General features: G+C 37.2%; 1 protein-coding gene across 1 annotated transcript in view; it reads left to right on the forward strand.

Moving 5' to 3' along the window:
• Positions 1 to 27,539, forward strand: part of Arp1 (Actin-related protein 1) — a 403,959-nt gene that overhangs the window by 193,928 nt on the left and 182,492 nt on the right. Inside the window, exon 6 of the mRNA XM_090393056.1 lies at positions 7,571 to 7,787. Coding sequence (XP_090249182.1) covers positions 7,571 to 7,787 — 217 coding nt within the window. The remainder of the gene's footprint in view (positions 1 to 7,570; positions 7,788 to 27,539) is intronic.

Consider the following 27,539-nt stretch of genomic DNA (forward strand, 5'->3'; position numbering starts at 1 on the left):
GGGAGAAGTTACAAATTCTTCAACAACAAACACATTGGCGATGTTGAAAACAAAAGGGAAGAAAAAAGGGAACTCATAGTACACATCCTCAAAGAACATCACATGGTAAATTGACAATTTACTTGGCTCCTGATGATGCTGTTAGCCATATAGACAATGAAACATGGAAAGGAAATACATCCAGTATAATTAAATAAATAAAATGTATACAGGATAAAACCTGGTATTTCCTGGTAAACATGGAAGCACGTTTGCTCATAGTAAGTCTATGAATAAATGTGCCATGAATATCATAGAATGGAGAATGTTATCATTTCCAAAACTATGGATGGAATTTGAAGTTAGTGATCTGTCATTTATATACAGAAGAAGAAGAAAGAGTATTGGTGAATACATATCCTTAGAAACACTAGCATTGGTAAGGAAATCTGAAGAAACTAAAATATACACCATAGTTAAATGACAAGGGATGAAATTGGAAATCTTAGTTGCAAAGAATGGATGGTGGAACATACTGTACAATGGTACAAGGGTGGTCTGAAAAGCTCTCGGCCTAATAATGAAAAAACGAATATATAATTTCTAAATTATTTTTATTTTTCAACATAATCTCCCTTAAGAATAATACATTTATTCCAGCGCCTTTATCCTGTCCCTGTAGTGGTGCTCAGTAAGATCTGCAAAATACCCTTCTACAACTGCAATCACCTCTTGATTTGAAGAAAAATGCTGACCAACGAGGAAAAGTTTTAGTTTAGGGAAGAGATAGAAGTCAGAGGGAGCCAAATCTGGGGAATAGGGTCAACAATTCATAATGCAGATCCTTTAATTTTCCCATTGCCAAAACACCTTTGTGGGCAGGTGCATTGTCCTGATGAAAGATGATTTTTTTCTTCTGCAAACTGGATCTTTTCTCATGAATTTTTTCGTCTAGTCTGGTTAAAAGATCGGAATGATATTCCCCAGTTATTGTTTTTTCATTTTCAAGATAATTAATAAACAAAATGCCTTTAACATCCCTAAACACCGATACCATGACCTGATGGAACCGACTTTATCTTCTTTGGTGCTGAACAACCGGCTTCTGTCCACTGTTTTGACTGCTGTTTAATGGTGAATCCAAGTCTCATCCATAGTAATAAACCAACGCACAAAATCAGTTTTATTCTTGTTAAAACGCTCCAAGCACTGTTCAGAGATTTTCATGCGAGTGTGTTTTTGATCTGCTGTGAGCAAGTGCGGCACCCATCTTCTGCAAAGCTTTTTCATTTGCAATTCTTCAATCAAAATATATCCTACATGTTCTTGTGAAATGCCTATAGTCTCAGCAGTTTCATGCACTTTGACTCGCCGGTCACCCAATACCATATCATGCACTTGGTCAATGATTTCTGGAGTTGTCATACTTTTTGGACGTCCTTCACGTGGATCATCTTCAAGGTTGGTACAGCCATATTTCAACTTTGCAGCCCATTTCTTAATTGTCAAAAATGAAGGAAAAGAGTGCCCATAAACTTTTATGAACTTCGAATGAATTTCTTTTGGCATTAAACCTTCTTTAACACATTCACTGCCAAGTACGAGTTTACTCGTTGGTATATGAATATCACAAGCCAACTACGAATATACTTGGATGACGCTTACCGCTGGCAACGAGATTACCCATATACTGACCTTGAAGGAGTGAAATTGCTTGATGCACAGTAACGAACTATGCATGAGTAGCGTGGCAGTGAACGTGTTAACAAAAAATTTTATAACCGCACGATACTCGATTTTATCCATTTCGAGGGATATGGACAACATTTTTGCTTCAGACAGCTGTATAAAACAAACTACTTGATAGAATGACTTGCAGTTTATAACAGATGTACCAACTTAGAAAAAAAAAAATCTTGCTGATAGTGTTGCCATCTATGATCGAGGACGAGAACTTTTCTGACTACCCTCATAGCCCCCCCCCCCCTTGTAAAACCTATTCAAATGCTTTGGAAATATTTAGAATTGACCACACTGATTTCACCACCTTTCTATAGCTTGGGTCCAATGTTAGCTTTTGAGAAGGATCTGCTGTAAATCAGAAGTAGTGGAATAACTGATTTTTATCTCCTCTCTTTGGGATCGGTTGGATATATAGGCCTGTTTCTGTCCTGTAGTGTATCGGATGAGTAAAAGACTAACGATGATAGATAAAAAAAAATGATACATCCTGAATTAATGCTACTAAGAGCATTAATTCAGGAGCCAAGTTGTAAGCATAGTTTTGCAAGGAATACCAGCAGACTTGTTATTTGGTATTGTTGGTATCAAAACTATTCAGAATGCTTCTGGTGTCTTTCTGATGAAAGATTAGAGTAAGCATGCAGTGAGCAGTTCTTAGTAATGTGTGTGTGTGGGGGGGGGGTGCCCCCTTAAGATCATCACAGGAGTTGGAAGCAAAGACTGGTGCCAGGAGCTTGGCTATGTTTTCAAGTGATGTTGCAGCACTATACTCTAGATCAGTAGTCTCAAAACTTTTCGCCGTGAGGGCTACATTGGGTACTTCAGCACTGTTCAGCGGGCTGTAGTAAAAAAAAAAAAAACTCTAAAACTAGATATATGAGTTTTATTGAAAGCAGATAAAAACTGATTACAGAGTATGTGAGATTAAATTATCGTATATTAATGACAACAAACACTATCAGCAAATTCTCATATTTTTATCACAAATTATAATAAAACCATTAATGTGAATGATGTAACTGTGTTTGCTTTTTTAAAATCTTATTAAACTTGGGTTCAAATTTTGAAGTGCCAATTACAAGTAGTGATTTCAAATGTTCATCAGATAAATTTGCCCTGTATTTTGACTTGATATATTTCATTCGGGAAAAAGTGTTCGCAAAGATACGTTGTCCCAAAAATAGAGATAAATTTACAAGCAAATTTCTTCAAATTTGCTTGTAAAATTTTGTAAAATTCAAATTTTTCTTCGTTAGTCCATTTTAACTGACCTTTTACAGTCAGAAAGACTGTAACTTGGATTACGGTTGCTTTTTGCTATTCGGGAATATATTTTGAACACAATTTTAATTAATGCATTTGAAATCTATCAACACCCTGGGGTTTTTTTTTTTTTTTTTTTTGCGATTCTTATTGAAAAATTAATCCAATTGGAGGGCCGCATCTGACCCACGGGCCGTAGTTTGGAGACCTCTGCTCTAGATGTATGATCAATGCGGAAACATAGATGGGCAAAGGTTGTACCATTGATGACTTTTGCAAGAGATCAGAAGGCTTGACTGCCATTTGACATGGGAAGTCACATGTGAAACTTTCAAAGTCTGTTTTAGATTGGCTGATGCTTCCTTAGACTGAGTCAGGATGTTAGTTTTGGTTTCAAGCCACTTGTGAAATATGCTGAATTCTTTTCTTGGATTAAGGCACTACAAGCCACAGTTGATTGAAAACCAGTTTTGGATAGTGGTGTTGACTCTGGGATGGAATTGGGGATGAAGTTAGAGCAAGTTTCTGGATCCAGAATAGCAAAAACAATAGTCGTGCCAAGATGAGAAGTAGAAATTTCATTCAGGTCATTCCATTTGATGCTATTATAGTTCTAGAAGACACATGACAGAGAGTGGTGGTTGAGTGAAGGGCATTCTGCAGAAAAGACTTGAATGAGGTTATGTTATGTGAATTATCAGGAAAATGTTGAAAAATCACACAACATAACCTCATTCAAGTCTTTTCTGCAGAATGCCCTTCACTCAACCACCACTCTCAGTCTTGTGTCTTCTAGAACTATAATAGCACCAAATGGAATGACCTGAATGAGATTTCTACTTCTCATCTTGGACAAATTATGGAATAGGCAGGAACATTGAAAACATCAGCTATATCGGAACAGTTTTTAATGAGGACGTCAGATTAAATATGGAAATAGACAACAGCATAAGCAAAGCTGGTATGGTAGGAAGGCAACTGAATAAATTTATATATTATAAGAGAGAAATTAGTCAAAACACTGAAGTAGCTATATACAAGACAGTGTTCAAACCACTTTCAGCTTGTGGAACTACTGTTATTTCTAGTGGGTTAGAAATAATAGTTTACCAAAGCCTAGAAACTAAAAACATGAGAATTCTGAGAAAAATTGAGGAAATGAAGATGGTGTCAACAGCAGAATAATAATAAAAAAAAAAGTTAAGAAACAAACTGACATTGTTAGCATTCAGGAATGCGTAAATGTTGCCAATCTCAGGTGGTATAGTCATTTAAATTTACAGAATCAAAAAGGAAAGATTAGCAAAACATGCATGTATGATACTAAGAAAATGATCCAGAAGAATTAATGCAGTTATAAATGTCTCAGGTCACTAGAATATAAAATCTGACAGTGTTATTGTGTACTTACAGATAACAGATTAAGTTGCCAGTAGGAAGTTAATAAGTACTATAATGTAGTACTGTTATAGTATCCTATACACTTCTTCAGGATACATATCAGGAATTTGATGTTAATGATGATTACCAGAGAAATGCTGACATCTACAGTACATTTATCAGGAGAGTCTGAGAAGAGATTTACCTTAGGAGGGTGAAGAGGATTATCTGGTATTCTGATGAGTGATGGACAATTTGTGTAGGATTGTTGCTAAGAGTGAATATTTCTCTGCCTCTTTCAGCTTCATCAGTGGAATTTTAGAAGGGAACCCATTTCGAGTTGTGAGCATTAAAGTTTCTCTCATTGAGTATTTGATTGTTGATGATTATGCTTTGACAAATAATGGAAAATATTAGGGTGATTATCAGAATTTGCTGTATAGAACAAAAGATATGCCATTATTTGCAGATGATCAGGTAATAATATCAGATAAAGAGCACAATTTACAAAGAGGAATATATAATTTAAATGTTATAGTAGAACAGTTTGGAATGAAAATTTCCATAGATAAAACTAAAACAATGGCATTTTTTGGACAAACTCCAGTTAGAAGTAAAATAGTTATTAATAATAAAATAATAGAACAGATAAATACTTTCGGTTATCTTGGATGTGAAATATCATATGAAGAAGAAAAAGACAAAATTAAAAATTTTTACATTTTTACAGATTATAGCCCTGATAAATAGAATACTCAACCCAAATATAGTACAAAAAGAAACATGCTTGAAAATATACAATACTTTAGCAGTGCCCACATTATTATATGGCAGTGAAATTTGGGTAATACACAAACAAGATAAAGAATAAAAACAAGTGAAATGAGATTTATGAGAAGAACTGCAAAATTCACATTATTAGATCAAAAAAGGAACGAAGACATTTTAAAAGAACTAAAAACAAAAGCAATAGAAGGAAAACTAAACAATTATAAGCAAAAATGGATAGAACATGTAAACCGAATGGCCAACACCTAATATCCTAAACAAATACTAAAATATAAGCAAATTGGAAAGAGAAGGCAGGGTAGACCTCAAAAAAGGATATTGAATGGATAACGAGACCGAAACAGACCAATATGGTCTATACCCATAATTAGCGTTATGATGACGATGTATAGAACACAGAAATTTTGAGGAAGTCAAGATTTGCTACTCTGTTTCTGGCATGGAATATTAGCCTTTACAGATTGCAGATTCCACCCTTCTGCCTTAAGAAGGAATATGCTGACACAGGAATAAAGTAGTTTCTGCAGATCAGCATCAAAATAATGCATGGGATCAAATCTGTTAGTAACTCTTAGGGAGGCTTCCCAATCAACTGGCAAATAGTCCTGCTGTTGCTGCTGCTGCTTTTACTTTACCCAGTTATGCTTGGATAGAGTCCGAGTATAGTGGCATGCAGTCTTGAAGGCCACATTTGGATTGAAGTGTGGATACTCTGTTGGCCATCAGTAATGATTTAACAAAAACTGTTCAATGACTGACAAGAATTTGTGATAATCCTTATAATTTTCCTAACACTCTAGACCATCAGGCATACAAATATAAGGATTGTGATGTATACAGAAGCAAGAAAAAACAAAATGGAAACGATTAAAGTGAAGCCTCAAGTCCTAGGAAAGGCACTTGCTTTAGGCACTGGTTAGGAATCCTTAGTTGTTGGGCAGGTGGTCTAAAAATTAGTTTTCCATATTTTCAGGAGTTTATGGGTTTGAAAGACGGTTTGATATAGGTTTTGAAAGCAATGTAATTTTTTTTTTTTTCCCCTGGCTATTTTTCCTGAAGTGCTAGATATCAGAAATAGTAATGGTGTTACTGTAATCTGTATATTGAGAGGATGTGTGGGAAGGAGTAAGTATATTTTTTAATTCTGTTAAAATTGTAACCATTAGATAAGATATTCTAGATGTAAGCTGTGAGGGAAGCCTGGTCAGAACAGAGGCTAATGGCTCTTAACAATATGATGATATAAAAACTCTAGTCTTGAAGAAGATAGTGGGGTAGGTAGTGATAGAACGAGACAGTTTGTGACTATATCTGCATGTGTGAGTCAGTTTTCTATATCCACCGAAAGAAAATGTGTTCTTAGGAAGATAGGCAATTAAACTCTCTGGAAAGGACAGACTCTTTTGTAGAAAATTGGATTTTGAGGTGTTGGAATTACAATTCCACCAACTCCCAGAAAGGGTATTACTCAAAAATGTAGCTTCTTAGCTTACTAAATTAACAAAAACTTGAACCTTTAGTTCCCATGCCCTCTCTCATTATGTCTACCAAAAATCCATAAACCTAATAACCTTTTCAAAATTATAATAGATGCTATTACTGATTTGCCTCTATAATCCTTCAGATTATACAAACATTTAGCCAAAATGTGTAACCCCTGTTTTAAGTCTTTGGTCCAAAATTTAATTTTAATCACTTCTAGTATCGTCACGTTTAACATCCCTTCTCTCTTCATCATTTTGCTATCAATGTCAGTTACTTCACTTGGAAAAACAAGCTACACAAACTGATTGAAGGTGCAGTATTGGGTTCTCTCCCTTTCAACTCCCCTAATCAATTGATGAAGATAGAGCCATGCATGAACACATAGCTATGGAGAAAGAAAGAATTTTAAATCTGCTAATGTGTTTCTTGAAATGCTTGGGATTATATTCATTGGAGAAAATGGTATGGGGGCTGCTCCAGGGAACAGATAATTATATACTTTTTTCAGAACTTGGCTGACTATTATGCTAGAGGAGGGGCATCAAAATCTTTGAGACGTTGGGGTGGGACACGATCCAAAAAACATTGAGAAACACTGCATTAGATATATCCTCCTCCACCTAAACAGCTGACACCCCAGAAAAAGTAACAGTAGTCTGACTTTTCTAGCTACTTCAGTTTCATGTCCTAACTGCACACTTACTTCCACAGCATATAGAAAACAGAGACATACCAAATACATTTGCAAAGTTCTCATAATCTTTACCTTCCCCTTGTAACAAGATGGTGTGTGTCAGTTTTCTGTATTAAGTATATAAAGCACCTCACAGCTGGGGAATTTCTTTATAAAACTATAACATTATAAATAACTTTTTTGTATGATTGTTAATTATTCAAAACTTATTTGGTAATAGTTTTTGTTTGTTTCCAGATATGCAACAGGACGTACAACTGGTGTGGTATTAGATTCAGGTGATGGTGTTACCCATGCTGTTCCTATATATGAAGGCTTCGCAATACCTCATAGCATTATGAGAGTAGACATTGCAGGTCGTGATGTTACTCATTATTTACGTCTACTTTTGCGTAAAGAGGGTTGTAATTTTCACACCTCAGCAGAGTTTGAAATAGTTCGTACAATAAAAGAGGTCAGAATACATTAAGCAGCTGATTAACATGATTTTAATGTAACATTAATTAATTTGATAGTTTTTTTTTTTTGCTTTTCATTATTGAGAAATAGCAGCAGCCATCCTGATATTTATTGTAACCTTAAATAGAGATTTTTTTTTTTTTTCGTGTGCGATTCTTGAGTATCCAAAATCATCATTAAAGCACATAAACATAGTAGATATAAATAGATTTATTGAAAGTAAGTAATACTTATTTTGTAGATATATCATCATTTTAGATAAAAACAAATAATTTAAAAAAGGTAGAACACAACAGTCAGTTAACCGATAAAGGTATTTGCTGCATGTCTGCATTCTACACTTGAAGAATGATAACATATTCAACAATGAAGCTTAACCTTGTCGAACAGATAGCTTGCCTAATTTCTGATTATGTATGCTCAAGTAATGTACAAGATACCCTGATAGTACTACATAATTAAGATTACAACAGTTTTCCCTCAAAATTATTCTGCCACATGTTAAGACTCCAGTACTGTCAAATATTATATTTTGGTTTTATATATTATATTTGGTTTTATATATATATATATATGTATGTATATATAACCCAATGTTATTTAGTATTCAGTGACTAGAACACCGAGAATTAAAAAATAAAAGCAGATGTTATTCGCACGACTAGTTTTGTCTTTCACAGACTTCTTCAGGTGCAGAAATGCTGAACAGGTCAGTTTGACATCCAGAAAAGACAGAACTATTGACTTCCAGCTCAGCTATAAACTTATGGTAGGATGTATATTATTCAGGTGGTCTTGAAAGTTCCAGAGGGATTCAAGGCCATGTTCCCAAATTAAAAAGATGTCGTCAGTATAACATTTCCAAATCTTTGGTTTTAAAGGGAAGGATGAGATAGCCTTTTCTTCAAAACAGTACTGGAGATAAAGGGTTTCCCATGGCTAGCTCCAAATTTTGTTTGTAGATTGTGTTCTTAAATTTGAAGTATCTGGAATTAACACAGTGTGTCAATAAGGCTAAGATCTTAGATACTTTGTCTTTTAATAGTGAAAGAACTTCCTCTCTAGGAACATTTGTAAATAAGGAAATTATGTCGAAACTGGCCATGATTTCTGTGTCTTTGATAGTGATATCCTTAAGGCTGGAGACAGAATCCATTGAATTTTTGACAAAAGATGAAGATTTGCTGGAGAAAATAGGACGTAATGGGATATTCTCCTTATTGACTTTAGGTAATCCATATAGATGACGGATCAGTGGATATAGAGAATGAAGGGAAAGATGTAAATTTCTGGGAGCAATTTCACTGTAGTTCTCAAGAGATTGTTGGTGTGGTTATGAATTTCTCTAGTAGGATCTCTTTCTAGAATAGAATAAGTGTCAGTCTGTAACAAATCTAGTATCTTATTGTGATAATCTACTGTGTTAAGAACAACCGTAGCATTTCCTTTATATGCCGGAAGAATAATGATGTCTTTATTATTCTGAAGATGTTTAATAGCTTGTTGTTCTGAATAGGCGATGTTGTCTGCAGGAGGTCTAGCATTGTTAATAGTGAAAATGGATTCAATACGAAGTAAGTTTGCATCTTGGGTAGGAAGGAAAGAAGCCGCCTTCTCAATCTTGGCAAGTAATAATTCTTTTGGAGTAGATCTCTGCAACAAAACAAAATTGAGGCCTCTGGAGAGAATGTTCTTCTCAGCAGGTGAGAGGTTGTGACTTGATTTGTTAATAACAACCTTGTCTTGAGGGAGGTGTGGTTTGGAAATTAAAGAGTTCTCTTGTTTTTGTTTGAGAAAAGTAAATTTTCTAATTAGTTTCAGTTTGTTTTCATTTTGAATCTTGGAAGCAAAAGATTCACTCACCTCCTTAATATGGTTCCACGTGACACTATCTACAAATGTTTAATGTTGTTAGTAAGTGCACTTTTTTTTAGCAAATAGAAAGGCCAAGGTACGCTTTGTGTCAAAAATTCTCTTATCAAGGAGTTCTGATTTTGCTCTGTTGTAAATCCTGCTCGCCCGTTCCGTTCTGATGTTCTCCTTGAGAAAGATAAAATTAGGGAAAATTGTATGGAATTTGCAGCATTTCAAGAACACTAGTCTGTTGATATGCAGTCCAATTCTCTTCTGGATCTTCTGGTAATTTTTGATGTTATGGTAAATTGCCTCGTCATAAGGACTAGAAATGTTTATAGATTGGTTCACTCAGTTTTAGCATGTTATTTAGTATTTAATGACTAGAACATTCGAAAATTTAAAAAAAATAACCAAATATAACGATCAGTGGCGTCGCTTAATCATTTCGTTTGGGTGTGCTGTCATGTGGGTTATGCAACCTGCGCTACAAATTTCTGCGTATGCATGAGCGTGCATCCGCAGAAACTTTTCCAGGGGTGGGGGAAGCTTGGAGATAAAAAAAAACTACTCTGCTGTTTAGATCCCCAACAAGGACCAACTTTTCCTTTTTCATTGTGTCAGTAGCTTTCTCTAGAGCCTCAAAAAATTCCTCCACTTCTACCTTAGTAGAACCTTCTGTGGGACCATAGGCACAAATAAGTCTCATTGTCCAGTTCCCCATTCTCATATTTGCCCACATTACTCTACTTGAGACTGACTGCCATTCAAGAAGATTAGCCTTGTATTTTGTGTTGAATACTATGGCTACTCCTTCTTTTCCTTGATTGTCATTGCCTGAATATAACATTTTGTATTTATTGCTCAGAAAGATCTCACCAGTTTTAGTCTTTTTTGTTTCAGTCACCCCTATTATGTCGATCTGGTACTTCTCTAATTCCTCAGCTAGCTCCATTTCTTTGCCATTCAGGCTTCTTACGTTGATAATACCAATCTTTAACTCTGGTGATGTTGAGTTGGGGTTTGTTTTCAGATTTGTTCCAGTAGCTGACTTTTCGCTGTTCATCCTGGTTCCCTGGCGAAAACAACGGTGGCCTTGTTTAACCGGGCGACGCCCCAGCCGGCATGAAATTTTGTCATGTTGTACCATCATTTTTTATTTTGGTTTAACCAATAAGAATACAATTTGGTCGGCTAAATCCCAAATTGCCAGCCCATCCTCGTTCGTTCAGTATCCAAGTAGATACCCAACAGGGTGCACCACGAGAAGGTGAGGATTGGACATTAGGTCAGAAGCCCTGGTCGGTTCTCCGCATTCCTTTAAAGGCTATGTGGAGGTCTCCTCTCAGTTATACAGCTTTGACCCTTAAGCACCCTGAGTACTGTCTTTTAAATATAAAATCAATTTCAGATTTGACAATAACAGGTAAATTCACAAATAGAATCTTAAAATTTTTGAAGTAGTGACTGCTCAGCATCTAGCTACTAAGATTATCTTTTCAAGACTTATAAAATTGAATTAACAGTTTTATGAAGAAATATATCTCGCTTTGTACTAATGGAAATAGCAGTTGAAACACAAAATAGGAGAAATGATAAATCTCAGTAACACTGATATGGGAAATTATAGGATGGAAAGAAGAAATAATAGCATAGAATGCTACAGATGCTTACCGCATATTTCACCTTATAAGATATGCTTTTTTTGCACCTAAAATTTCTGAAAATTTGGATATATACTATAAGCCGTATGGACAGTTATGGTGCATCATCGCTTGTCAGTAGTGCGTGATCCGTTTGAATTGTTGCATGGTCATTAACAGTCACACATTTAAGCTAGTAATCAATATATTATTATATTTAAATTTTTTTATAAGCCATGGATTCTACAAAGCACAGACATAACTATACAATTTTGTTTAAGCGTAATGTGATTGAGTATGCAAAAAGAATGGCAATAGGGCAGCAGAGTGGCACTTTGAACCTCTGCCTACAGAAAAAAAATGGTACGAACTTGGAGGAAACAAGAGCAGCAATTAACAGAAGTAAATTCTCAGATTATTCTCTTCACATAAATTACCATATTTTTCACCTTATAAAACAATCTCCACAGAAAACTGGCAAAATTACCAGAAATTGAAAATGAATTAATAACATGGATAATGGATCAAAGAGGATCTGGTTGCTGTGCATCTACAAAAATGATTATTCAATGAACAATATTATTGGCAACAGAAAGAAATATCAATTTTAGAGGGTCACCATCATGACGTTTTAGATTTATGAAGAGGAATGATTTATGCATATGCAAAATGAAAATATCACAAAAATGCTAGACAAATTTGAAAATGAAATTATTGATTTTCACAGATTCATCATAAATGCTAGAAAACAAGACAATTTTGAACTTTCATAGATAGCTAATATGGATGAAGTGCCTCTGACTTTTGGTGTGCCCTTGAACAAGACTGTTGACTCTAAAGGTTAAAAGAAAAAATATGATTGTTAAAACTTCTGTTCATGAAAAAACCCACTGTACTGTTGTTTTATCGTACTGTGTTTATAGAACAAAATTGCCACCCTTTTTTCATTTTTAAAAGAAAAACTTCCCAAGGGAGTTTACATTCATATTCATCCAAAAGGATGAGGAAGGGATGAAGTTATGGATAAAGAAGGTGTAATGGCAGTTTTATGTCGGAAACCTGCTTTGTCAATATCAGATCAGTTTAGATGCCATAAAACTGAAGCTGTTAAGAATGAATTTCGCAAATTGAACACACACTGTGTGCTTCAACCTTTAGATGTATCAATAAACAAACCATTTAAAGGATTTATGGGGGGAAAATGAGTCAATTGGATGCAATCTCCAAATTTTGAGGAAACATCTATATGTAGGAGAAAGAAGGTCACAATTTTTCAGGTATGAATGGGTAAAGAATTCATAGAATGAAGTGAAACCCAAAATTATTATAAAATCTTTTCAAAAGTGTGGCATTAATAATTCTCTTATTTCAAGACAGTGATAACTCAGTTTCTGAAGAAGAATTAAGTTCAGAAAATTTTGAGAGTGAAGATGCATAAAGATTTGAAAAGAAGATTAATGAAATTTATAAAAAAAATTTTTGTTTATATGTTAGATTTTTAATGATTTGATGATTTTTTAAGAATAATTGTTTTTATCTAATAAATTTACATGGAAAATTTGATGCATAATTCATGCATCTTATACTGCAAAGAATGTTTTTTTTTTCGAAAATTCAACAATGAAAAGGTGATACGCCCAATACTCTGGTGCATTTTATAAGGTGAAAAATATGGTAATTTATATGAAGAGAATAATCTGAGAATTGCGATGTTAATCTAGGAAAAAATTGACATCAGGAGGAGGAAAATAAAATAAAAATAAATAAAAACTCTCATTCACATAGTGATGAAAGCAAAAGAAATAATGGGTATAACAGACAACAAACAAAAAAAAAAAACAGTAACTTATGAAGTATAGAAAATGAGACAAGATAATGCAAGAATACAATCAAGTATGATTTTTTGAAATAATCAGTAAGAAATTTTAAAAAATTGTGATAATATAGCATAAAGTGGAAATGGCCACCCAAAAAAATTGATCAGATAAAGTATACAAAGAAGAATGGATCAGGAATGATCAGTCTGTAGCCATATCATATGCTTTAGGAAAGAATCATCAAAGCAGATTATTTCAAAATAAGAAAGAAAACTATATAAAAGGGAGAAAATTTATAGACTTAAACAAAAATAGGTGTTGTGGTAGAGATTTAACAGGCTACCCTACATTCAGTACAATAATAATAAAATTAACATAATATACAAAAAAAAAAGTGACACAAGGTAACACCATATTTTCCAGACTCTTGTAGCAGCACTTGAAACAGAAGTCCAAGTGGAAGATAAATTTCATTTCAGTGTGAGACCACCACCCTGCTCATTGGAAGCCTGAAGTGGTTGAAATAGTTCATGTTTAGTCTCTAGAAAATGAAAAAACAAAACAAATTTATAATTTCAAAACTATTTTTATTTTTCAACATAATGTCCCTTAAGACTAATACATTTATTCCAGCGATGCTCCAGCACCATTATCCTGTCCCTGTGCTGGCTCTCAGTAAGATTGCAAAATACCCCTCTACTGCAATCACCTCTTGATTCAAAGAAAAACACTGACCAACGAGGAAGAGTTTTAGTTTTGGGAAGAGATAGAGGTCAGAGGGAGCCAAATCTGGGGAATAGGGTGGATGTTCCAACAATTCTTAGTGCAGATCCCTTAATTTTCCCATCGCCAAAACACCTTTGTGGGCAGGTGCACTGTCCTGATGAAAGATGATTTTTTCCTTCCGCAAACCGGGTCTTTTCTCACAAATTTTTCATCTAATCTGGTTAAAAGATCGGAATAATATTTCCCAGTTATCATTTTACCCTTTTCAAGATAATTAATAAACAAAGTGCCTTTAGCATCCAAAAACACGATGCCATGACTTTTCCTGCTGATGGAACCGACTTTGTCTTCTTTGGTGCTGAACAACTGCTTCTGTCCACTGTTTTGACTTCTGTTTGGATTCTGGTGTGTAATGGTGAATCCAAGTCTCATCCATAGTAATAAATTGATGCACAAAATCAGCTTTATGGTTGTTAAAACGCTTCAAGCACAGTTCAGAGATTTTCATGCGAGTACTTTTTTGATCTTCTGTGAGCAAGCATGACACCCATCTTGCACAAAGCTTTTTCATTTGCAATTCTTCATGCAAAATATATCCTACATGTTCTTTTGAAATGCCTTTAGTCTCAGCAGTTTCATGCACTTTGACTCGCTGGTCATCCAATACCATATCATGCACTTGATCAATGATTTCTAGCGTTGTTACACTTTTTGGACATCCTTCACGTGGATCATCTTCAAGGCTGTACAGCCATGTTTAAATTCGGCAGCCCATTTCTTAATTGTCAAAAATGAAGGAGAAGAGTGTCCATAAAATTTTATGAACTTTGAATGAATTTCTCTATGGTCGAGGTCTTCCTTCTACATATCAGTAGGTCACTGATACGTAGAAGGAAGACGGTTGATGAGAGACAGAACATTGTGGAACCATGGATTAGATGAATGGTGAGAGGACAAGGAACCGTCCACCATCACCTATAGTGTGTTTCCAAACTGAAAGCTGACAATCCAACTGCAGAATTCCTGAGACAGACCAGATGATGGAAGTTTGCTTAGTAAGCCTTTGTGCCAGACCTGGTCAAAAGCTTGGGAGATATAAAGTACAACCACTTGAGATTCGCCAAACTTCTTCATGGCATTTGTCCAGAGATTGGTGATATATGTGAGTAGATCTCCTGTTGATCGGTAGCGATGGAATCCATACTGGTGGTTGTTTATTAGCTGGGTGCCTTCGAGGTAGTGTAGGAGTTGGGAATTGATGGTTCTCTCCACTACTTTAGACATGACTGAGTTGAGTGAGATAGGGTGATAGTTCGACATCAGTGATTTGTCACTCTTTTTGGGAATGGGTTCAGTATATATACTGAATATACTCTCTTACTGTGGAGTAAGAGAGTATATACAGGCAACATAGGATAGGAGTCAGTTCTGATGCACAACCTTCTGGACAATTGGAGGAATGCCATCAGGGCCAGGAGACTTGTTTTGTGTTTAATTTGAACTATATTTCTGATCTCTTTCTGGCAAAAGGGTATAGGGGACATTGTATATTGGGCATCTAGAATGTTTGGGGGAAATTTACCATTGTCAGTTAAGCATGCATTGGAAGCAAAGTGTGAAGTCAGGAGATTGGGTTTTTTCTGGGGGTGATGATGAAATAGAGCCATCTAGGTATGATAGGGGTGCGAACAGTGTTGGCTAAAAGTTATGCCCAATCGCTTTGGGAAGAGACGAAGAGGCTCAGCTGCCATCTGGACAGGCTTCAAGTTTCCTGCTTTTTGCTCTCTCTTTTTTTTTTTTAAGCATTGATAATTATCAATTATAATTGATAGTTTTCTTCCATCTGTTTTGGGTTTGAGTATAAACAAAGAAGGACGATATGCTTGATTTTTCATTTGTACAGCCCTGGCACATCTTTTGGAAAAGCAGAGTTTAGTTAGGGAATGACATTTCAGAGTAGTGTGAGGAATGTATGTTTCCATGTGAGTGAGGATTACTTTGGTGATACGTTCGGTGCATATGTTTGGGTTGGAAGGCCAGAAGCAGTAGTCCAACCATGGGAATGAGGCATAGAAGTCATGGATGCTGTCCCACTTGGCATTGTTATAATGCCAAACTATTGTATGGGAGTGGCTGTGTAAACTTTATTGCATTGGGCAGGATATGAGCACTAGATTGTGGTCAGAATTACCTAGGGCTCCACTACGTTCACTGTGTATTTGGGAGGGTCGTTGTTGAGGAAGAGATCCAGGGTGTTTGGGAAGTGGTTTGGATTATGTGGTATTCTGGTTGGCATGTGAACAATTTTTTTAAGGTCATTGGTGATGGCAAATGTTTCAGCAAATCTGTCTGCAAGATCTGTACAACTGGAGGAAGAAAGCCAGCTTGTGTTGTGGACATTAAAATTTCCTTGGAGTCCCACTTTCCTAACTTTTGGGAAAGTGGGACTGGATAAAATTAATTGTTAAAGAGAGGAAATTAAAGAGCTCAGGGCGGTTGGTGGTATTAGAGGAGCAATAGAGACAGCAAATTAATTTGACTGAGTGGAGAAGGGATATTTTCAACCAAAGATAGTCAAGGTCGGGTGCCCTATGGCAGGGTGTGTCAGAGCAGACACCATCCTTGGGTTGAAAGGAAGAGTTAAAGAGTGTGTAGTTTGGAAGGTTGAGATTAATAATGCTGGGGGGGGGATTTGAGTTTCTGCCATATAATTCTTTGGTAACCATTATAAAATGTGAGCAAATGTTAAGGCAGATCTTACCTTTTACATTGCCATACTGTCCGCTGTAGAGTATCATTCCTATCCACTCTTTTCTCATTCTTCCTCTTTTTCTTTGCTTTTCTTCCCATATTTTTTACTTTACTCTACTTCTCCTGAATGTTTTATGCTATATTGTCTTCCACATCACCATCACTGGAATCTAGTGCCCTGATGTCGTTTGTCATGTGGTGTGACCTGTGGACATCTGGAAAAAGGGATCCTTGTAGTCTTGCAGTACTTTGGTCTGTTCTTCAGCAAAACAGATAGTCCTAGATGATCTGATCAGGATTATTTGGCTAGTGGGCTTGCCTGCAAAGTTCAATGCTACTGCAGTTAATCTCTTATCCCATGGTCCAGCATTGGAATGAAAGCTTGCTTTGCTGCTGGCATAACATCTGGACTAGCCCTGACTTTCCTCTCCTGAGTGCAGGCATTGCTTGCTGGTGAGTGGGTATCCATGTGTGGTTCCATGGTAGGTGGGGGCTCTGGCGCTGTACAAAATATCCTTTGAGCATGCATTTTTCAGGATCCTCACAAGGTCCCAACAAAGTACTAATTCCATAGATACTTCACTTGATTACAAAAGTAAAAAACAAAAGGTGTGACAACAGTATAAATGTACCAGTTTTTCTCATCAGTGCAACAGGTAAAAAATCAATAAGGAAAGTTTCTCCCTTCTTTTTTCAAAAGGATTCAGAAGGACTGGCAGGATCTCCCAGAACAGTTAAAAAACTGTGATCAGGTTCCTTGTGGAAACATGATGTCAGCAACTTTTCCACAGGGTGGAATATTAAAAATTACTCAGTGCAACATTAATGGGTGGAATACTAGTTACAGTAACACCTCATAAATCACAAACTCTTCTAGAGGAGTGATATCAGAATAGGATCTTCTTGATGTTTCAGATCAGGAAATGTGTTCGGAGCTTAAAGATCAGGGAGTGACTGGTATCAGGCTCATGCTAATAAGTAGTGACCTGGTTCTGATCAGGAACATCATTCTTATTTGATACACTTAAGCCTCCAACATCTGTAAAAGCATGGTATCTTAACTGACCTGTTAGATTGTATATCCATAATCCACTGAGATGCTATAAATGTCAGAAATACAGGTATGCCCAAACTGCTTGCCATAATTCTATCACCTGTATCTGATGTGATAGTAAAGATCATGATAATAAATCTTGCTCTGCAAAGAAAGCAAATACAATATGTCAACTGTCAGGGAAATCATTCATTCTGCTCATGTGCATACCAGAGTTGGAAGGATGAAAAAAATACAAAGGGTAAAAACAAAATATATCATGCCAGGATACAAAGAGGAAGCTAACCATCACTAGACACCTCTCCTTAAATCATCTTATGCTGAAAAGGTGACAATCAAGAAAACACCAATAGTAACTCATACCCATGTGTTAATTCCATCATCTGATAATTTCACTATACCTGAAGTTTATGATTATGAGTACTTCTCTGTGGGATGCAGGAGTCCTACTACCTACAGTTTCACTCCTGAAACAACTCCATAAAAGATCCAATTTGATAACCCTTCTTCTTCTTCTTTTAGTAGCAGATACTTTCCTTCCACTCTCTTCTGTTCTGAGCCTTCTCTTTCAAGGTTGTGCACCTGTCTCCATTCAGCATGTCATCTAGCATTGTTTTCCTTACTCTTCCTCTCTTTTTCCATCTATTTTTCCTTCAGTGGCATCTCTGATAATTCCATTCCCTCTCAGAATATGTACGATCCAGTTTCCCTTGCTTCTTTTTATCCTCCTTAACCGACTTCTTTCTTCTTCTACTCTTTTTAAGACCTCTTCATTAGTTATTTTATCTGTCCATTTGATTTTTTCCATCCTTCTCCAAATCCACATCTGAAAGCTTTCCAAAATCTTAATTTCTTCTTTCTTCAATGTCCAAGTTTCAGCTGTATAGAGGATGACAAGGATCTCACCTAAAAAATAAACCACCAGACACCCCCCCCCCATAGAAAAAATGGATACTTCTTGTATCTACTAAAAATAAAAATTCACCAAATGATCCTGACATCAGATGGCATATTAAACATTTTTCATAAGAAGAAATGAACACTGGCCATTCGTACTACCCTAAATAAGTATAAGTCATCAATATCTCAGAAATCTGACATGCCTATGAAGCCAAAACAATGGGAAAATTTCTACAATGAAACTTTTGTAGGCGTTGCTATAATACTCATGATAGCAAAGTTCTGCTACCAAAGCACAAACCTTTCTCCATCTGTAGGAAACCTATTTAAAACCCAGTGAGGATCCAGCCTTAATGCACATATTTATAAGAACATAACTGGAGATGGCCCTGTTTTTCATGGAGTAGCTATCCTAATAAGCAATCATAATCCTTTCCAACTTGTCCAGTTTAATACTGTTTCGGAAGCAGTAGCAATTCACATGTGTGGGATTTCTTATTACAGTATGTTGCATTTATTTACCACCAGGTTAAATAAATGCAATGGGATTGAAAATAAGTTAAATGGGAATGTGACTTGATAATCTTACTTTGCAACTTCTCAGCCCATACTTCTCATGGGTGACTTTAATGGGTACAACACTCTTTGAGGTAGTGCAAGCACAAATGGATGAAGTCATATCATTAAATGAATGCTTAACAATCTGTTGCTGAGGTTCTAGCAAAATTATTTTCCATAGCATCTACGATAGCTTTTGGATCAGCAGTAACATAGTGTTATTACTGATCATTATGTTCCAAGGTTGACAAACCGTGCATTCTGTATCTACCTTTCATTTTCCAGATTTTACCCCATACAATTTTTGCACTAGTTCTAATTCAGCGCTTCCCAAACTGTGGGCCACGGCCCCCTTAGGGGCCATAGATTTTGTTGAGGGGTCCATGAAGACTAAGTGTGCTATGTCAGATGTGTATGTAAGATGCTAAAAATGTAATATTTGCATTTAATGTTTGCAATATTTGCTGTGTATGTTTGTATTGAATATAAATACAATAAATATTATAATAATATATGTCTATTATGATTTTTTCCCGATGGAGGACTGTGAAATATTTTAATTTTTCCAAAGGGGCCTTTACACCCACAAGTTTGGGAAGCATTGGTCTAATTAATCAGTGATGTATAACTGTATCCAAGATTGGTTTGACTCTGACATCTCACAAAACGTGCTTCGACCTGATCATGTTTGAGGGCCAGTATCTATGAAATATACCTGATGCTCTGTCTAGATCTTTTTTTGGCTGCTTGAATACTCTGAATTCCACCAAGGCTTTGGACAGAGTAAAAATTAAGATGATGTTTTTGGGAATGTGGCTGTTGCTGTTTGGAAAATGCAATCTGTGATATATACTTCACTTCTTCATAGTGTAAGTAACAGGAAAATGGTTGCTTTCATAGATATTCTCTTCAACGTCCCAAATGAGCAGTGGAAGAGATGGCAAGACAGCAGGCCATAAGATTCATTCAGAATATGAGTGGGTTGGCATATAGAAAAAGGTATCGACTATTATTGAGGAGGATCATATATGATCTAAGCCCAGATTTACAGTTCTGCAAGAACGTGCTTCAGTGGATGGACTTTATCCACTGTTTGGGTATGGGAATAACTACTAATGCTTCATGCACATTGCCCATCAACCTGTTGTTTTCATCTATCACCTACACAAAAGAACAGTTATCTCTTAATTATGCCTTATAACTAAAATCTCTTCTAGAGCACCCTACATAAAGTAGTATCTTTTCTCTGCATTTTGAAACTCAATATCACATATAACAGACTGCCATGCATCCCTGTGGTATGCATGTTAATGAGATTATGGAAGCTGTTGTTATGAATGTTGACATTCATAACAACAACGTATCTGCACCAAACATAACAGTATTCCTTGATGATAGGTTTGCATTCCATCCCATAATGTCTCACTTTGCAAACTGCAGAGAGGTGTCATATCCCATCTACCTGCAATTGTTTAATAAACAGCAGCTCATTCTGATTTCTTTCCCATTTATCCTTATGATTCAAGATCTGTGACCTGAGTTGTCTACACTACTGTATTTCCTGACATTACTATATCCCACCAAATCCCACTTAATTGCAGATTATTATTATTTTCGGGACACCTCCAAGGAGTCCGAAGACTCATCGTGGGAGGACACCTATTGTACAACTCAGGTACAATAGGTGTCCTCCCACGTCATTCATGTTTTTTCCCAGTCATTCATGTCCTCCATCTCCACCTCTACACTGAACCTCATCTAATCATCTACATCAGCACCATCTACTGCCCATCACCACCACAACTAGTATTTTTTGACTGTAAATTTTTGTCTGTATGCGGGATGAAAAACCCGAGTTTCCGGAAGAATAAGCCCTGCTACCTCCATATGAGATTGCCTAACTCACCTTTGATTGAAAAAGTCCATATAAAGATTCCTTCGTCATGACGAGACTCGAACTTAGGCCTTTTCCAGTTGAAGGGCACAACGTACCGCCGTTCTTCCAGTTGTGCTACAGAGGCACTTAAATCATTAAGTCATCAGGCGCATTATATATCAGAGTTGCATGTCATTCAAATTTGCCCATAAAAGAAAACCACCACCAAAATTGTGTATTTATACAGTCTCATTGAGTTCTTTACAGGCCGTCTCCTCTCCTGTGTAATCCAAATCCAGTGCTTTGTTAAATTTTACAACTGTCATACAAAATGAAGATCCTTAATTTTGATGTTCATTTGTGCTGCACACCATGCATTTCAACATCCCCTTGTGTAATTTCATTGCCAACCCATTTAGACTTGAAATTGAATGAAATTGCATTCGACATTGCTTAATCCTTTTTGTCCCAGAAGTATCTGATCTTGCACTTGATCACATCCACCCTAGTACCACTGGATTTGTTTCCTGATTTTTCAAAACCAAGGAACCTAAAAAAGATTCTCCGAAATCCATTTAAATGCATTTTGTTAGCCATATACTTCCTTTTGTCTATCACTTATGCCCTATATTATTATATTATTATTATTATTACATGACACCTCCAAGGAGTCCAAAGGCTCATCGAGGGAGGGCACCTACTCTACAACTCTCTGTCTCCACCACTCAATGAACCGCAACTACCGTCATCATTTACACCAACATCATCTACCACCTATCATCACCACTACTATTTTCACATTACAGAAAACCACAGACATTCATGCCCACGGCGGGATTCAAACCCGCAGCCTTTTGGCTGGAGAACGGATACACTGACCACTTGGCCAACCAGGCCAGTTTATACATCTATAAAGTGCACAACATTCCTCCTGCATAATCTTCTCATTAACTCATGAGCAGTCACGGTCCTTGTTCTCAATTCATTCCTATCATACTGATGCAGCATATTTGCAATCTTTGCTTTCTCTCCTTTTTGATTTCTACCAGCAACTCTTTCATATTGTCTCTCTTTGCATATTTCTCATTTTTCAAGTCATTCATGCCTACCAAAGCAATCACCTCTTTCATTTCTCCCAATATAAACTAAGAAGTACACTAACATTCTTGTTCTTTGCACCTAGGAAATATGAATTCATCACTTATTAAGCACATCTTTATTCATTGAAATCTCCACATAATACTTTCTCCTTACTGCCTGTTTCTTGCTCTTGCATACTTTTCCAATTCACTTTTTCTTTTGTTCTCTATCCTGCCATGCCACACACTAATTGTTTCTCCAATCACTCAAGCTGACATTTTGTTGCCAGCCAAAAATTTTTCTCTCTCTCTCTCTCTCTCCTCACTGTAACCTCTAGCGACTTCTTTTATACTCTTATTCATATTGCAGCCACTATCACTCACACCTACTTCATTCTCTACAACACCTTCACGATTCTTCCTTATATCATAAATTTATTACTGCAGTTATTTAATTTAGTCAAAAAATCCTGTAGTGTACTGGGTATATTTAGAAGTATAACATCATATGAATAAAGAATGAAAATTAACAGCTTCAATTTGGATATCAAGTTAATTTAATACTACTTTCATTCATAATACAATCCATATAGATGATTAATAACAGTGGAGATACCATACACCTTTGTTTCATACCTGCTTTAACATCAAACCATTTCTGTGTATCTCTTTTGATTCCTGCTGACTTACAATTCAGATATACACTATGTATTGCTCAATATAATGTCCCATATACACCATAAAATTGAACCATTTTGAACAGTTTTTCTCTCAGCAACTTGTCATATGCCTTTTCCAGATATACAAAATGTAGGTCCAGATCCTTGTAACATACCCATGATTTTTCAGCTATTTGTCTTGATGTGAAAATCTGATACTACAATACAATATCCAATGGGATAAAGCTCGTCTTCTCCATAGATGCAGGTTTAAATATGAACGCCTTTTCAAAGAAAGTTGTAAAGCCCTTTTACATCGACCAAATCTGAATCGGAATGATTCTCTCTCTCTCTCTCTCTCCCCAAAATTTGCAAGGTTCTTATCTTATGCAACCATCAAAAATAGTTGTTTAATTATATTTTTAATATTATTATTTATTAATAACTAATATTTAAGGAAATTGACAGCGTATACTGGAAATATAGATTAAATAAACTTTAATATACACTTTCCGATATTTCGGCGAACGTTACGTTGCCATCTTCTTGGGAACTTACTAAAAGGACACGTGCACACAAGTACTAATACAACAAATGAGACTGAGGCTAGGACGCTAGCGTTTTCCTAAAGTCCTGATGGTGCCCCCTGGCGGGCTATATTGGTAGTTCTTGGCCTTTGGGCTGAAGTTCTTTTGATAAAAGTTTCCCAAATTTGGGGCAGTTTCATGCATCCAAATTTGTTGAGGTTTGGCATGTTCCTAAGGGCCGAGGCTGATTCCATGAATAGTCTTTCATACTTGAACTTGCTGCGGTGTATTACTGTGGCTTTCTTCGTCTTATTCTGTGGCGAGTATCCGGAGCGTGGTCTGCAAGCCCAGAGTGGCTGTACTGGTGAAATCGGATGTAATCCTTGTGTTCTGAGATTCTGATATTTGCTGTCCTGCCTGTTTGGCCAAAGTAGGACAGTTTACAGCTGCAAGGGACCTGGTATACACCAGGTAAGTCTAGGGGAAGTGGTTGGTCTTTGGTGGAGCGGATAAGGGATGCCAGTTTTCTATGTGGTCTGTAACAAGTGGTCAAGTCATATTTTTTTAAGATTTTATTGATTTTTTCTGAGGTGCCTCTGATGTAGGGAATAGTGATGGATTTAGAGTAATCTTTTTTGTGAAGGGGAGGGGGTGGTGGGTTGTGGATAACTGGGTTAAGTATTTTTTGGATTTTTTGGAGGGGGTAGCCGTTGGCTGAGAAAGTGTCACGGATGTGATTTAGTTCTGTGGTTAGGGCTTGATCATTAGAACAGATTATTTTTGCCCTGTTGAATAATGTTTTAATAACTCCATATTGTTGTGAGGGGGGGGGGGATTGTTGGTGAATGTATCTGCCTGTATGGGTGGGTTTTCTATAAACTGAGAAAACCAAGGTTCCATCAGGTTGGCAGGTGACTAGTGTGTCTAGGAAGGGGAGGTTATTGTTTTCCTCTTTTTCCAGGGTGAATTTGATTCTAGGGTGTTGGTTGTTCAAGTGTGTTAGGAAGGAGAGGAGTGAATCCGGGCCATGTGGCCAGATAGCGAAAACATCATCAACATAGCGAAGCCATATGGTAGGTTTTTGTGGGGCTGAGTTTAAGGCTTTCTCTTCAAACATCTCCATGAAAAAGTTTGCCAAGGGTGGGGAAAGTGGTGAACCCATGGCTGTCCCCTCTATCTGTTTGTAGAATTTTTCCTGCCAAACGAAATAGCCTGAGTTCATTGTAAACTGAAATAGGGCTGAGATATCGGGAGGAAATTTAGCTTGGATTAGCTCTAAGGTTTCTTTGAGAGGGACATTCGTGAATAGGGAGGAGACATCAAAACTGACCATTATGTCATTGTGTTGGAGTCCCCCCCCACCCCCCCCCCCCCCCACCCCCCCCCCCCCCCACCCCCCCCCCCCCCCACCCCCCCCCCCCCCCACCCCCCCCCCCCCCCACCCCCCCCCCCCCCCACCCCCCCCCCCCCCCACCCCCCCCCCCCCCCACCCCCCCCCCCCCCCACCCCCCCCCCCCCCCACCCCCCCCCCCCCCCACCCCCCCCCCCCCCCACCCCCCCCCCCCCCCACCCCCCCCCCCCCCCACCCCCCCCCCCCCCCACCCCCCCCCCCCCCCACCCCCCCCCCCCCCCACCCCCCCCCCCCCCCACCCCCCCCCCCCCCCACCCCCCCCCCCCCCCACCCCCCCCCCCCCCCACCCCCCCCCCCCCCCACCCCCCCCCCCCCCCACCCCCCCCCCCCCCCACCCCCCCCCCCCCCCACCCCCCCCCCCCCCCACCCCCCCCCCCCCCCACCCCCCCCCCCCCCCACCCCCCCCCCCCCCCACCCCCCCCCCCCCCCACCCCCCCCCCAATCGTTTTTTTTTTTTAATTATATAAACAGCAATGACATACCCAATGAAAAAATATTTTTATTTAATTCAGGTAATTCATGTAATTTAAGAAAACATATGTACTATGTTTATATGTTATATAATATCTTTATATGTTTATACATAAACATATAAACTATGAAACAAATACATAGTATAAATTGTACATAAACTTCATTGCACATAGTGCATATTTTAATTGTTATCACTGTCTTCAAAAATAACATTTCGTAAATGTTCTTTATTTACGAGTGGCCGGACCTCGTCATCACTTGAAATCTCTTGGACATCATTTGTATAATTCTCGTTGCATACTTTGGCTGGTTTAGCTATCAAGAAGTCAGTAATAAGGCCTTGCTTACCATTATGCTGCAGTTTTTTTTTATTAAGTTCATAATATGGAGCTAAATAAATATCCAATTGTCTCGTGAATTTTCCGGAGCGTTCCAATGAGGGATCATTATCCATAAAATAACTTCCTAACTTTCTTGCCAAGTCCAATCTTTCTGCTAAATTCTTTAAACTGAATTCTTTAATGGATTCATCATGATCAGAATCTTCAGCAGAACTTTCTGCGCCATTTGGTTCGACATCATCTTTAATTGTACCAGTTCCTCCTCATTTAAATCTATTTCCCCCATCAGTTAATTCACTAATTTTGTTTTCAACCATATTGCAAAATCCCTCTAAGTGACCATTACTAAAAAAATAAATTTTCTACATAAAAAATGCATTACATATTAATTATGTATATAACTCACCAGAAAATTAAATGCTCAGCTTGAGATTAACACACTTATGATTTCTAATGCGCTTTCCTGGCAGAAAACGAAGACAATTATCAATAATAAACACTTTATATGGTAACACAATTTTTACATACACGCATGCTAAAGAGCATTTCCCCAAATATGAATTCGCTGCTTTTAACTACATGCGCGATACGGGCAGATGCAATTTAACAAAGATAAAATTTGATTTTTAAGTCGCACGGTGAAAAATATATGAAAAGATACATGGTTGCTACAATTTATAGACCGCGTTATATCGAAACTGCATTGTATAAGTACTGCGTTATACAAGGGTTACCTGCATTTTGTCTTCTGTTTTATATCCTACATGATCTAATTTTTTCCTAATTTCTGAGTTCAACACCAATTATGTTGTCAGGTATATTCAAAGCTGTCAAGTCTTTCAGTGTGATTGTTTTTAGATATGTTTTTTAGTTTAATTTTTAAAGTAGACACAACAGGGTTTTGCTCTGAACCTATATTAGAACCTTTGTATGTTTTTATGTTGGTTATATTATTTTTGTGTCTATTATTTATCATTATGAAATCTATTTGTTTCTTATAGAGTTATCTGGGTTTGTCTAAGTATATAGTCTGCTCTTTGGTTTTGAAAGAGAGTATTCATTATGCGTAAGTTGTTTTGAATGCAGAATTATATCAATCTCTCACCTCTTTCATTTCTTTCGCTTAATCCAAATTTTCCAACAACAATATCTTTAAGATGATATACTCTTGCAGAATCGTCACTCAGTAGTTCAACAATTGCATCTGCCTGTTACCTCTCTATCATCTGCATTTATTAAAGTTATCCTTCCACTGTCATTCTTCCTACTGATTGCCATTCTCCTATTCGATTAATTTCTTCTCATAATCTGATTTTGCCTTCCTATCATGCTGGTCATCTTTCCTGTGTATTCCTTGTATAGTTCATGAGTTAGGTTCTCACCTTTCCCATTATGTATCCACCACAATATTTTCTTTTGTTGCAACTTATACTTAATGATACTACTCATCCATCTAACTCCTATGCAATTTACCATCCTGACCTCGGTATACAGTGTGACATTGCTTCCTCTGGATATTCCTTTACAATCCCCCATGCAATGTGAACATCCTTCATTTGCAGATCTTTATGCTACAACACTGCTTCAAGCTGCCTCCTAAGCGTATCATCATCACCTGCCTTATAGTTCCATATATTACCTTGATGGTCTGTGATTTCAGTCAGGATTTCTCCATGACTGCAGGTTGTAAAGAGTCCAGCTATTCCTGTCTTGGGCCTTTCTTCTCCATTTTCTTCCAACTTTCTTAATCATTGGGTTTTCCCCACCTAAGGCCACTCTTCCCTTCCAGGTTTCCTTTTGGTATCTCTCGGATACCAATTTGATACTCAGACTGTTCATCTCTTTCTCTCATTCTGGTGAGACATCCTGCCCATCTACTTTTGCTGTTGTAGATTGCTTTTATTGCATCTTTGAGTCCAGACTTCCTGATTTTTGTGTGTCTTATGTGATCTATTTTATTTATATTGTGCATTCTTCTTTCTATTGCATGTTGAGTTGTTATTAAGCTTTGCTCTTCTTTTAAAGTTGTGTTCCATGTTTCACTGCCATAAGTTAATGCTGGTAGGATGTGACTTGA

This window comes from Typopeltis vanoorti, chromosome 5, assembly GCF_054136105.1.
Source record: "Typopeltis vanoorti isolate ZY-2024b chromosome 5, IOZ_Tvanoo_1.0, whole genome shotgun sequence".
Lineage (NCBI taxonomy): Eukaryota > Metazoa > Arthropoda > Arachnida > Uropygi > Thelyphonidae > Typopeltis > Typopeltis vanoorti.